The following is a 14,197-nucleotide window of genomic DNA, read 5'->3' as shown; positions in this document are numbered from 1 at the left end:
ATCCCAATATCACAAAAACCACAAAAATACGACTTGTAAGGGATCTCATATTCCCCATATTCCTCTACGCTGCTGAGACATGGACCCTACGAGAAAGTGAGAAGAAAAAGATCAATGCTCTTGAGATGTGGTGCTGGAGAAGAATGCTCGGTATATCGTGCACCGAATTCCGAACCAATGAGTCCATTCTTCGGGAGCTCGGCATCGAACAGAGACTGTCCAATAACGTACAAGCTCGCATTCTCACTTTCTTCGGGCATGTATCGCGACGTGGAAGCGACTCCATAGAACGCTTAATAGTGCAGGGTAAAGTCGAGGGCACTAGACCAAGAGGCAGGTCCCCGATGAGGTGGACGGACCAAGTGAGGCAAGCTGTCGACGGTACTCTCCATGAATGCACGAGAAGAGCGGCAGTTCGCGACGAGTGGCGTCGCATTGTGAAACAGGCCACTAACCTCGACGTGACGACCACGACCACTCTGACAAGAGTGTAACGCCGAAGAAGAAGAAGTTTTTCTTAATTTTTATGTAGTATTCTTCGTTTTTATCTTAAACTACAAAATTTTTCACATACTATTAGTATTCCTTTTAATTGGCGTATCCATTCTGTATTATTTTTAATATACTCTTTACATTTTGTTAGCTGTAAGGAATCATAAATAAATAAATATCATGGTAATTTTACGTCAGTTGCAGACTAATTCGTTATGTGAACAAAGCAACCGTCGTCGTTTACATACATAACATAGCAAATAGACATCGAGGGAGGCGATGGCTGGTCTTTTTTTGACTAACTTGTGCAAAGCATTGAGTACTTGTATTGTAACTGAATTGATTTGTAAAACGATGAAGCTATAAATGTTGATTTAAAAGAGTGGCTATGAGTTTCTTACCACTTCTTCTAATTATAGATCACCTATTCTGAAGTAGCGGTAAATATAAAAAAGAAAAAAAACTGTTGACATTCAAAAGTGTCATTTCCTTCCTACATGTATAAAGTAATTTTGATTTGAATAAATTATCTTTAACCCTTAAAATACGCAGCACACAAGAAATGAAACACAAAAGGTCATTAAGAAATAAAAATTTTATTATTATCAGTTCAAATATCATATTTACAATCTTTCAAACTATTAGAAGCACATTGTATACAAATCATTATAATAGAAACAAAACTTGCGGATAGTAACGGAATTGTGTATTATAATATAAATAAATAAATTCTGCAGGTGCTAAAAACACAAATAAGAAAAGAAATTGCAATAAAATTGATTATTGGTATCGTATTAGTGATTTAGTAATCAACACGGATGAGCGAACGAGCAACTTTGTTAATAATTGTTTAATAACATTCATTTATTCTCACTAACATGTGACATCTGCGGCGCGTTATGATAGCAACGTAGATAAAACTGTTCCGGTAATATTTGTGCAACCGGTTTCGGACAGATTTGTATAAATCAAAAATATAAAACTATAATAATACAGTTCCAAATGCAAAAATGCACGAAAACAAGTGTAACAAAACAATTACCAATAATCTAAAAAATCATTGAACAATTACTAATTGCCAAATTTTAATACACAAATTATTTTCTTTATTGTTGTTTAACGCATAAATTTATACAATAAAATCGCTCGTTCGCTCTGACTGTGCACGGATTGACTTTGGATAACCACAATCGCTTAAAACAAACGCACTCGCTGCACCATTAAGCTTTCAAAGGCTTTATTCGGTGTTAAGCTATTGACGTTATTTGAACAATCACACTATTAATTCACATTGTTTTATTCATTAAAATCGCTAAACAATAGCACATTCCAAAATCGGCAATGTCAACTAGATCAAAACGAAAATTAAAATAAATGTAAAAATAAATGAAATAATGTATATTATATATATACAAATGATAATAGAACAGTAATTATCCCATACACAAATCAGTTCTTCATTACAAATGCAAGTTTTAGTGTTTAACACATTTCACTGGGGCGTCTTCAAACTCGTGCACCTACTATTCATATTATTATTCCAAAGTATAATAATTTTAATTATATATCCATTGACCATTGTTGTTACAAATGAAACATCGACTAGGTAATATTGTAACGGCTTTACAAATATACTTGGTATAAAGTTATACCTAAGAATAAACCATGAATATGCAAAATGTTTACAAATGTACATTTTATTTATGATTGCTTTATTCGGACGTATAACGTTTCTCGCGTTTATTGGCAATTATGATTGTATTGAAAGTGTTGTCACCGATATAGTCTAACAATTTGCGTATTCTTGATTTATTTTTAGGCATAACTTTATTCAAAGTATAAGTTCTTTGGGGTGGTTGGCAATACATTAAACACGTCACAATTTTTTTTTCTGAGTGCTTATAGAGACCATACTGCATCAAGCCCTACCAGAAAGAATCTGTCAATTATATTTAGAAACATGTAACATTTTAGTTTTTTTTATATTAAATTTTTTCTTGAAACTGCTCAACTCTTGATTTGATCAGACAAATCAGATCTGCATAGAAAGCCTTGACATATTTGTTAAATGATTTTTTTATAGGATAGGTTAAATTAGGTTACTGGAAAAATATTAGTGCAATAGAGAAACAAAATATTAATTGCTATGCGTGAGTAAGATATGCGATCTATCAATATAGTTTACAATCAGATTGTTTTATTACATTACGTGTATTCTCCGGCAACGAGTATGAAAACGCCCCCTTCACACCCACACATCGATAAAGCTCACAATACCAACATATATATCTATATGCATGTTAGACAACTCCGTGCCTCACTCAACGGGTGAACCTCTCCTATACAACACAAGTACACATAAAACAACAAGTCATGTACACTAACACAAGTATTGCGTTCCTTATACAATAACATTACTCACTAATTGGTGTTCTGAAACGTATTTTTTTTTTAATTAATTTTAATTTCACTAGGTCGGGGCGCGGCGCTCGAAATTTTGTGACCGCCCGACCGACAACTGACCTGAAGTTTGCATAATTTTAACAGGCACTTGGGGCTTTTAATAGATAATTTAATTTAATAACTTCAGTTGACAAACATTACGATATAATCACAATTGTAAGTAAATCAGTTGGTGCCGTATTAACAGGCCTAGTAATATGATTTCTACATAGATATGAGGTCGTAATGGATTTAAGAAATGTTTGAAATGCGCCGCACCCCTAAATGTAAATCGTCTCTAAAGCTCGCAACTACGCTATACACTACGTATACATTCCTATGCCGACAACCTAATGACAGCTTGATGCAAATACCGGCAACGCTCCTGTGATTCCTCTGGTGTTGCAAGAGATTGTGGGCGGCGGTGATCACTTAACAACAGGTGACCCGTACGCTCGTTTGTCCTCGTATTCCATAAAAAAAAACGTTTAACTTCTCTTTAAATAAAAAAAATATCACTAAAAAGATTAAAAAACTAATGTTGCACCATTCCATACCAACAGACATACAAAACATTTATTTTAAAAACATTTTTAATGTGTTGTGAAATATCGAGAAGTACACAACTGTAAATTGGATATCATAATCTAGGAGATATGGTAATAGAATACCTTTGACAAATTACTGTTTCAAGGAAATTGCTTCGTTAAATTGTTATTTCGTCTTGAACTGATTGAAGATTATATAATCGAATTACAATATAAGAATAAATATTTCGTATTCTGTATTTCGATTCTTATAAAAAATATATAATTGCTGTAGGTAAGGACTAAAGATCGCAGCTTTGATTTGACTTCATTAAGTGTTCAAAGACTTGGCTGCCTCTTTCATACGTTTGTATCTCAAACGAGAGAAATGAGAAATACAAATTAATAACGAGGATCGTTCCTTAGCAAAACGAAATAAAGTACACAAACTTAAAAGCGGTCATTTTTAATTCTATCTCAGCCCAATTACGAGCAAGTGAACTTTGATTGTTCGGAAACTAAATAGGTAATATAATTTCAAAGAAAGTTTTTGAATATAACGTTGGGTTTTATTTAAATAATTTTTAATTAGTTATACATGAGCATGAGTGATTATATTTCAATATGGTTCATCAAGTTGACATTAGGCCGCCTTTACACTCTTAACTAACACGTGAGGGACCTACAAATTTCCTACCGGTATATTTCGCTAGTCGTAGACGGAACTAGACTCCCTAACCTAACCCTCCAATAGTTAATATCCCCTATCGTTATAGGACGGTCCCACACATTAATCTGAGATCTGTCAACACGCAACGGTTGCACTTAACTTATTTCGACCCAATTGCGAAAACGGAAACAATGATAATGAGAAAACAAATTATCATTTTGATAACAATAGAAACAGGGTTATACGTTATTTTTTATTTATAATTGAGTCAAAACAATATTGAGCGCAACCTAATGTAACTACATTTGATTCGTCATTCAATTCTCGCGGTATCAATGGAGGCAGTCGATCGTCGCAATTTCCGGTACCGAGCAAGGCAAGTTTAATAGACGGTTAATGCGATAGTGCAACTTTAACTAATATCACGTTACGCCAATCAAAACATACATTAATTATTATTTTTTTGAATAGGATGCCATAGCGCGCGCCTTTTATTTAACAGCTAGTGAATTCATTGGGCTAATAAGAGTTAATATATCTCAAGCCTCAGTGTGACGAGCGCAATTTGGATGCCGGTCAGAATTTTGGGTCCAATCGAGAATCCTGAGCGGCACTGCATTGTAATGGGCAGGGCGTATCACATACCGGTGAACGTCTTGCTAGTTCACTGTTTCAGAAAAAAATTGTTGATTGACATAACGTAACTAGATGCAACACATATTGAGCACCATTTAAGGAATGTGCATTCGATACAAATTGAAACAATAAATCGCTCGTGCTCAACACAGACGATAAGCTCACAAGACTGCGAATACCATTACTTTAAATGCTTACTAAATATAAATAAACTTCTTTAAAATTTCTCCCAAAATTATGAGCGTGTATATCCAGCTTAAAAATTCCATTTAAAATAAATCGTCATTCTCTGAGTTATATAGATACAATACAATACATGGCACACTGCTCTGTTTTATTTATTAATAATATATAATACAGCGGGAGCGATTCAATTGCATATTTCGACAAAACCTTCAACGTCTCCATGTTCAAAAGTATGGAGATGGACTGTTTAGCGGTATCAAAATATGGAAGTGAACTGCTCCCATCATCACACTTGACACCTAACGTTTACCTTGTCACCATAGAGTAATTGAATTATATGGATGGATATAATAATCAGAAGCTTAACAAAGCGCTAACGTCGAGGCAGACCGCATCCGACCCGTGGACGAGGGGAGGTTGATTGGAGAGAAATTATATTGCACATTGGATTTATTTGTAATTGAATAGTGTGAAAACAAAAATTTTAAACTTGATCACAGAATGTATTTCTTGGTACATATTGCGAGACGAGTCGAAAATGCAATACTTGTTTGTAAATCTTTTTAAGCAAAGTAAGTTCAGCCTAGAAGTAGAAGTTCAGTTCAGAAGATGAGCATTCTAAAATTGATAAATAAATATATATATATATATATATATATATATAGATATTAATAACATGTATATTAATGGAAACAATAAAAAAGTAAAAAAAAACTGTGTAATACAGTATGCTTTGTATAATTTCTCTTCAAGCAAACAAAACAGATGGCATAGAATGCCTTCACACATAGAACGGGAGATATCACCAACTCGTTTGGTCAATCGAAACCAGTCAACCAGATTCCCGACCATTTTATATAACTATAGGAATTAAAACGTACTAACTAATGAACGTTTACCCATCACGGGCGATTAACGCGTCGTGTCGTGATCTGTCGCAGAGCGGCGCGACGCGCGACAGGACGCCGCGATCGATCGCAAGACTCGACGACCGGTCGCGTCGGCCGCGACAAGGAACGAATAAGATTTAACTAACATATCGCTTCGGTGGGTTGTTATTCTTCCGAGTGCATACACACACCTTCCACGGTGAATATTGAAACTTCTGCAAAAAAATTAAAGAATTTCTCAGCACATGAAATAGTAATAATAATAACACAATCTTAGATAATTTATACGTCTAGTTAGAACCTCTTACTCCTAGACAACCGATGAAAACAGGCCAGGTTTATTACTTTAGTATGCACGACAAGCTAGGTCGTCGCGACTTGTATGTCACTTTGTGCTAGTGTATGCATTGCTCAAAATAGAGTTTAACTGACAACCTCAATTTTTTTCGACGTTTTCACAACTGTCATCTAAACGTATAAATCATCTAAGAACACACTTTTATACAATTTATCTTATCCCATACTAGGCATAGCCTATACTGTAGAGTGTAGCTAAGTGGGCAGGGCACTAATAACTGGGCTATATGGGTCATGTGTTCTTTGATCTAACACTACGTGTATCACACATTTAAATAAAATACTTTTAAAAGCCGACGCTCCTTAGTCTTTAAAAAAAAAATTGTTGCCATGCATTGCTAATGCAGAGTTTAATTAATTAATTAACAACAAAGGTTAACTTAACCAAATGATTTATATATTTCTTTATTGGAGTTTGTATTTCCAACAAATTTGAAATTAATTACAGGTTCTCGCTTATAAAACCAGCACACTTAGGATTGAATCCCGAAGAAATAATAGGGTCAGTCCCTTTTTAGATAGAGGAAGTTTTATTGCCTCAGAACGTTGGTCGCTTATTAAGACTTTTTAATTTGAAAGGGTACTTCACCGATATTTACTGAAAAAAAGTTGAGGTTTACATAAACGGCCTTATATATAAACTTGGTATAAACTTATACATGAGAATAAATCAAGGATATGCAAAGTATTGACTAAGCAGCCTTGCAAATAAACGCAGGAATTCAAATTAAAATCCTGTTATTCCAAATAGGATGTGATATCACTTATTGTAACTCAAATACTACCTATTCCAAAAATAATTCCTCAGACTTGAAAAGAACGGGCGCAACAAAATCGGCGTGCTTTTTTTTTTCAAAAAAAATATGGTTTGAAGTAATATCGTACAATTAAGCTTATTATTTATCATTGAAAAAGTCATTTATGTTATAGTAACCTTTACCACACAATCGTTTTTTAACAATTCTTTTGATTTTCATTATACATTTGTTTTGAACATTGTCTGGGATCTTGTTGTAAAAGCAAAAGACTTACTAACTCGACGTAGTAGGCATTATGAGTTTATGTCGGTTCCTGGTGCTAACATTATGGTTATGACAGTTTCTGGCAAATTTTATTATGTGCATACCATTACATTATCTAGAATATATTGAGAATCAACAGCCAAGATGTAAATTTCTTTAAATCTTGCTGTCAATGAGTCTTTAGGATCTAGGTTATAAATAGCGCGAATAGCCTTCTCTGCAGCAAACGTCTTACGTCTAAATAAACCAATCATAAGCAAAATGTATATTTGTAAACATGTTGCATATTCTTGGTTTATTCTCAGGTATAAATTTATACCGAGTGTATTTGTAAGGGCGTCAGTGTATAGTAAACATTAACTATATGCATGTTTGAACATTAATGCGATAAAACCGCGTCGTACACCTTGATTAGAGCGGCTTCTAAAGTTCAGATCATCATTCATAGTTTCCTGTCAGTCTCCGAAGTTATGAGAACGCATCCAAACTGCACAGAATGAATCCACGTTTGCCAAAAGGCTCGCGTATTCGTTTGGCAAGCAACTCAAAGATACGAATATCAAAGGGAGACAAGCATGTGAACTTTGTTCAAGCTAACTTTGTTATGCGACTTGAATGGAAACTTTTCAACGAAATATTACGAAGTTGCTCTTTGGCTTTTGAAGCTTGCATAAGCTTTGAACTTTTTCATATTTCTATCGAGGAAATATTCATTTTCAAATTTGATCTCAGTGCCCTTCATATTTTCAATAATATCACGAGGATTAGTTATACAGGTTGTCTTTTTAACTGGGACAGTATGGGGAAAGCCTAATGCAATGGAGAAACAGAAAAACTGTCATAGTAACTAGTAGTTTTATTCTTTTTCTGTGCAAAAAATTTTGGCATGGTTATATTTGTGGTCAAGCGCGAGTTGTGAGATTTCTATGAGAACTTCTATAGGCGCGTTAAGTACTTAATTCTGTAAGTGTGAAAACCACTATCGGCTAAGCAATACAGCCATAGTTCAGCAGACTCTTGAAAGTGGACTATATTTATTTATTTATTTAGAAAACTTACAGCTATTTATAACTATGTTGACATCTATTTGTATAACTAAAAGCCATCAACTAGTTTTCACACATGATTCTAATTAGTTTTTAAAATTACTAAAGAGTTACGCTATCTTACAATCTATTACGTTAATACTATGTATAGAATTAGTACTATATTATAATAACTACATTTTAAAATTACCAGCAAGAAGTTTACATTTATAAAACATAATTACAGTAAATAATAATATAATAAAAGTTTACATTGATTTTGTTGAATACTTAGGGGAGAAAGTTTGATTTTGTCATCAGATGCCGAATTGCACTAGGTTTAGTTAAAAATGTGTCAATTTCGGGGTAAGCATTTACTAGTTCATTAAATTTGATACTTGTACGGACGAAGAAGGAATAACGGCGATAGAAAGTTTTATAAATGGGGATATGAAAGGTGATGGGATTACGCAGCTGTTTTTTAGGAACACATAACTTAATTTGACTTCGTAAAGACATCTACTTTATCGTTAACTATTTTACTGAAGTATACTATGTCAGAAATATTTCTACGCAATTTTAGTGCAAGAAAGTGATTTTTTTTACATTTAGCGTCATAGTTTGAAGGATGTATGTTACTTTTATACTGTAGGTATCTTAAAAATCGCTTTTGAATAGATTAAATTCTATCAATATATAAATTATAACTTGGGTTCCAATACAGGACTTTAATCGGTTTAAGTGTTTTAAACTTACTACACGTTCTTATTACAAAACCAAGAGCTTTAGAGGCCATGTTTATTATAAAATCTATATGTTCACTAAAGGTAAATTTTGGGTCCATGATAACACTAAGTCTTTCATTCTATTAGTAAACACAAGAACTTCATTTTTAAGATTGTAATTGAATTTAATCAGATACGTTTTCCGAGAAAAGATCATTGCAAAGCACTTAGAGACATTCAGATCTAACTTATTAATTTTACAATAATCATCGAATCTATTCAAGTCTGCCTGTAAAATATGACAGTTATCGAGTGATTGGACGTGATTAAATATTTTTGTATCATCGGCATAGAGTAACAATTGTGAATGCGAGACACATGATGAAATATCATTAAGAAATATAGAAAATAAAAGGGGTCCTAGAAGTGAACCTTGAGGAACACCTGATGAAATGAACATCCATCTAGAGTAGTATCCGTTTATAGCAACAGCTTGTGATCAGTTTGTGATGTACGATGAAATCCATCGGAACAAGTTTCCATGTATTCCTGCGCTGTAAGGCTTGTGGAGTAAGATGTCATGGTCAATACGGTCAAACGCCTTGCTAAAGTCTGTATAAATCACATCTACCTGTTCCCCAGATTCCATAGCAGAGGTCACATAGTCATTTGCAATGAGGACATTCGAGACAGTCGAGCGTCCCTTCAAAAATCCATGTCGTTCAAGTATAAACCAGCGTTGTAAAGCAGCATATATCTCTTCATGTTTGACCCTCTCAAAAATTTTTGCAAAAAGACATAACTTGGATATGGGTCTATAGTTTTTTATGTTAGATTTATCCCCCCCACTCATATATGTTAGGTCAGTCGTGTGGTAGACTCACCATCGGGCAGGTCGCTGAGTCTGGGCGGCAGTTCCGCGAAGTACTCGTGCCGCATGGCTCGCGCGGCCGGCATCCTGCGGCTGGGGTCTGGCTGCAGCAGCGCGGCGGCCAGACGCTGTGCGTCGCGTCCCGCGTCCCTCATGCGCGGGTAGGCGGCCGCCAGCGGGCGCGGCGCACACCAGCCCCAGCGAGCCACGTGCGCGCGCAGCCCGGGCAGCCGGCTCACACCAGACCAGCTCTCCTCGCTGGGCGTGCCCACGATCTGTTCCAAAACATGCTCTAATGCCCGCTTCCATGGGGACGCCAGGTCCACTTAAAGCTCTGTTCAAACTGAAGCGAATAAAGCGCGGAACGCGTTTTAGAGCCATTCGTTCGCTCGCTTAGCCTCTCACACTGAAGCGACTTCCCGCGTATCATTTTTGGTTTTTCAGTGGAGAAACATCATGTCTCTTGATTTCGAAGATGAAGTTTAACTGTTTTTAACAGTCGCAAAAGAAGACACATAATATAGGATTTTCTTTCTTTTTGTATTAGTTAATATCCCGTGGAGGCTATTTAATGATGATTCTTGGATTCATCCATGATGTCATGAGTTAACATATTATCCATAGGTAGTTACGTATATATGTAATACTAGCTGACCCGGCAGACGTTGTTTTGCAATATATAAAGTATAATTCACGCGATAGTTTTATAAGTAATAAAATATTGCCTATATTATAGCCTGTACATTATTTTGTTCTATTGTCAATAGTTTTTGCAGCGCACGCAAAAATAGGTTTTCGATTTTACACCTTGTGTTACAAAATAGCAATTTTATTACGGATCCCTAATTTTGAAAAAAAACATAGCCTATAGCCTTCCTCGATAAATGGACTACCCAAAACTGAAAGAATCATTCAAATCGGACCATTAGTACCAGAGATTAGCGCGTTCAAACAAACAAACAAACACTACAGCTTTATAATATTAGTATAGACTGTACTTATGTTGTTTAGTATTCTGTTCTATTTCCCTTTTTTCAATTATTTTTATAGTCCTCATGACTTAAGTCGTATACGAAGGACCCTAGGAATATTCCTAAACTTTTTCTAAAAACAGTTCCATATTCAACAGCATTGTGAGATCAAACAACCCCGCCGGGCGTCTCGCTCTTGTTTCGCTTCAACTTGAGCGACTTTCCGCGTCATTTTGAACACGTTCATACAAGTTAGCTGACACAATCGGCGCGAGCGACTTCCGTCCCACGTCCCGCGCGTTATTAGCCTGTTTGAACAAAGCTTAAAAACTAATAAAAAGTAAGTTAATGTTAAAAACTAATGACTCCTTCCTGACCTCACACAGAGGCACATTAATGTGAAATTACTGGGCAAATGAGACTTATCATCTTATGTCTCAAGGTAACGAGCGCAATTGTAGTGCTGCTCAGAATTTTTGGGTTTTACAAGAATCCTGAGGGTCACAGCATTGTGGCATGGCGTATCAATTACCATCAGCTGAACGTCTTGCTCGTCTTATCCCTTATTTTCATAAAAAAAATGACGGCAGGCGGTCTTTTTATTTTGTGTGAAATAACGTGAAGGCTTATAAACAGTGTATAAATATAAATATATTACCTTGAATATTTTATCTAGTTGGTCATTGGTGTCCCTCACCCCGGGAAAGGTCGGCACACCGCACAGCATCTCCACAAATATACAGCCCACACCCCACATGTCCAGCGATGTGGAATACTCTGTGCTGCCCAACAGCACGTCTACAATAGACAATACGGATGTCACTTTTATGGAAGAGGAGAGCAACTGCGGGTCGTCCGATGGTAAGCAATCACCGCAGCCCATGGTCTCCTTAAAAGAACTTCATTTTTGAAGCTTCCCCTTTTCGTATACACAGAATCACACACAGCGGAGACTTAACTATAGACTTACAATATAGTAACGTATGGAGTTGCTTATGGAGGGTTCTGCAAGAGCTTGGTGTACCAAATCATCTCATCGCTTTGCTTCGCACCCTGTATGGCTCAAGCCAGGGTGTTGTAAGAGTCGATAAAACAACCTCGAAACCCTTTAAGTTTCATCAAAGAGTGCGCCAGGGATGCATTTTGTCGCCCATTCTTTTCAACGCCTATGGAGAGCACATTATGAGACGTACCTGCGACAACTGGGAGGGAGGCATCACAATTGGTGGCGTGAAAATCACCAACTTGCGCTACGCCGATGACACTACTCTTCTTGCAGCAAGTGAGTCAGAAATGGCTGCACTTCTTGAACGTATGGAGCGGATTAGTGAAGAGATGGGACTTCCCATAAACAGGTCCAAGACCAAAGTCATGGTGGTGGATAGATCTGGGTAGTTGGAACTAACTGGTGCTCTGGGCCTAGAAATGGTGGACAACTTTATCTACCTGGGTTCCAACATAAGTAACGATGGTTCGTGCGAGAAGGAAGTACGTAGGAGAATTGGCATGGCTAAGAGCGCTATGTCTCAGCTTGGAAGAATCTGGAGAGATCGGAACATTTCCGTAAAAACTAAGACCAAACTGGTACGGACCCTAGTCTTCTCGATATTTTCGTACGGCGCTGAGACTTGGACACTTAAAGCTGCAGACCGCAAACGCATTGACACCTTTGAGATGTGGTGCTGGAGAAAGATGCTCCGTATCCCCTGGACAGCATTTCGATCTAATCTCTCCATGCTGCGTGAACTCAGGATCTCCTCGCGATTGTCTTCCGAATGTCTGCGCAGAGTTTTAGAATACTTCGGTCACATCGCAAGGAAGGACGATAGAAACCTTGAGAGGCTCATTGTGGTCGGCAAAATAGATGGGAAGAGGCCTCGTGGACGCAGTCCAACACGATGGTCCGACCAGATCCGCTCCGCCCTCGACTCTACGGTTCACAATGCCTTTCACACCGCCAGAGACAGGAATAGATGGAGAGCGACCATACGTGAGAAAGTGATACAGAGGGGTGGTTACGACCCTCAGTACTGAGGATTACGACGCAGGGAGGAGGATACTAACGTATAGACGATTAAAGCGGGAAGTGGAGGAGAAGAACATCTCTAACGGAGATACAGCACGATTTACAGCCGTTCCCAATATACTATCTACAGATAGAGATAAATTACTTTATTACCTTCTACTGTCAGTAATTAGCTTTCAATAATCTGAAGCTGTCCCAATTTACCCGATAAGTCATTCTTATCGCCAGTTCACTGTTGCAATTTCCATACAAACTTCTATCCCTGGTAAGCTATATGCCCATCCCATTGACGTAGATTTCATGCAATTGGATCGAAATACCGTCACCAAATTAGTAAAATATATATCGTGAGTAAACGTCATAATAATTACAATTTTTTTTTTGTTTTCTAAACGTTGTTCCTTCAGAAACTGTGAGTACAAAAAGGAACGAACAAATCTGCGTGGTGCATTACTAAAGTCTACTGCGCTCGACATCCCGAGACTAAAAGGAGAGTTTGTTTCATCAAGTTTTCTGCCAAACTAACAGTAATACATTATGGTGTATCAGTAATCTTCACTTACCAGGTGGCCTGTACCATAACGTGACAACTTCGTGTGAGTATGTATGACTTGGCACAGACTTGGCTCGCGCTAAACCAAAATCTGCCAATTTGAGCTCGCCGTGTGAACTTATTAACAGGTTCTGTGGTTTGACGTCCCTGTTGACAAAATTTAAAACAACTTTTACGTTCCGAAACATATTATCGTATTTAAATAAAACACTTTTAAATGATTAAAACGCGTGTAGTTGTAACTGTGATTTTACATTAGATTTTTGCGTATAAGTTTTATTTTAATTAACCCGACGTTTCAAGACCTATCCAGATCTCGTTTTCAGGGGGACATGGCAGGGGAATCCTTTAAATGTGTAACACTCGCGTTTGTCAAAGAAAAAACCATATTATCGTATATATTAGGGATAAACCATTCTTTTCAGGGCTGAGGCATTATTTTTGGAATGGGTGGTAGTTTTTGACTCTCAATAAGTGAATTCACATCCTATTTTGAATAAAACTACTTGAATTTGAATAGTATCGTTATTAAATTTGTTATATGGTAGTCATTCCATTAGACGTGTCTGTGTGTTTGTTGTTGGGTTATTTCTTCTTATATTATTAAATTCAGTCCGAGATTTAAATTTGGAAAAGAGAAACCTTAGAGCTGAGAAAAACGGGATCAAGAAGCTCACCAAGAAAATTTTACAGTACGAAATTTATTTATTTTTATTATTTATTGTAGGTTCCTTAACAGCCCTTTATAAAATGGGGAGCTACAATGGCGACAATTAAGGAACGTACGGGAAGAGCTACTAAGAC

General features: G+C 36.6%; 1 protein-coding gene across 3 annotated transcripts in view; it reads right to left on the bottom strand.

Moving 5' to 3' along the window:
* Nucleotides 1-1,068: 1,068 nt before the first annotated feature.
* Nucleotides 1,069-14,197, bottom strand: part of LOC126966505 (cyclin-dependent kinase 14) — a 151,574-nt gene continuing 138,445 nt past the window's right edge. For all 3 annotated transcript variants that reach the window (XM_050810610.1, XM_050810612.1, XM_050810611.1), the window contains exons 8-11: nucleotides 13,404-13,540; nucleotides 11,473-11,612; nucleotides 9,857-10,118; nucleotides 1,069-6,058 (exon numbers count right to left, since the gene is read on the bottom strand). In XM_050810610.1, the coding sequence (XP_050666567.1) occupies nucleotides 6,009-6,058; nucleotides 9,857-10,118; nucleotides 11,473-11,612; nucleotides 13,404-13,540 (589 nt within the window). In that variant the 3' untranslated portion in view covers nucleotides 1,069-6,008. The remainder of the gene's footprint in view (nucleotides 6,059-9,856; nucleotides 10,119-11,472; nucleotides 11,613-13,403; nucleotides 13,541-14,197) is intronic.

The sequence above is a fragment of the Leptidea sinapis genome, chromosome 10 (genome assembly GCF_905404315.1).
Source record: "Leptidea sinapis chromosome 10, ilLepSina1.1, whole genome shotgun sequence".
NCBI classification, from domain to species: domain Eukaryota; kingdom Metazoa; phylum Arthropoda; class Insecta; order Lepidoptera; family Pieridae; genus Leptidea; species Leptidea sinapis.
The sequence above is the reverse complement of the archived record's forward strand: the minus strand, read 5'-3'. Positions and strand labels throughout refer to the sequence as shown.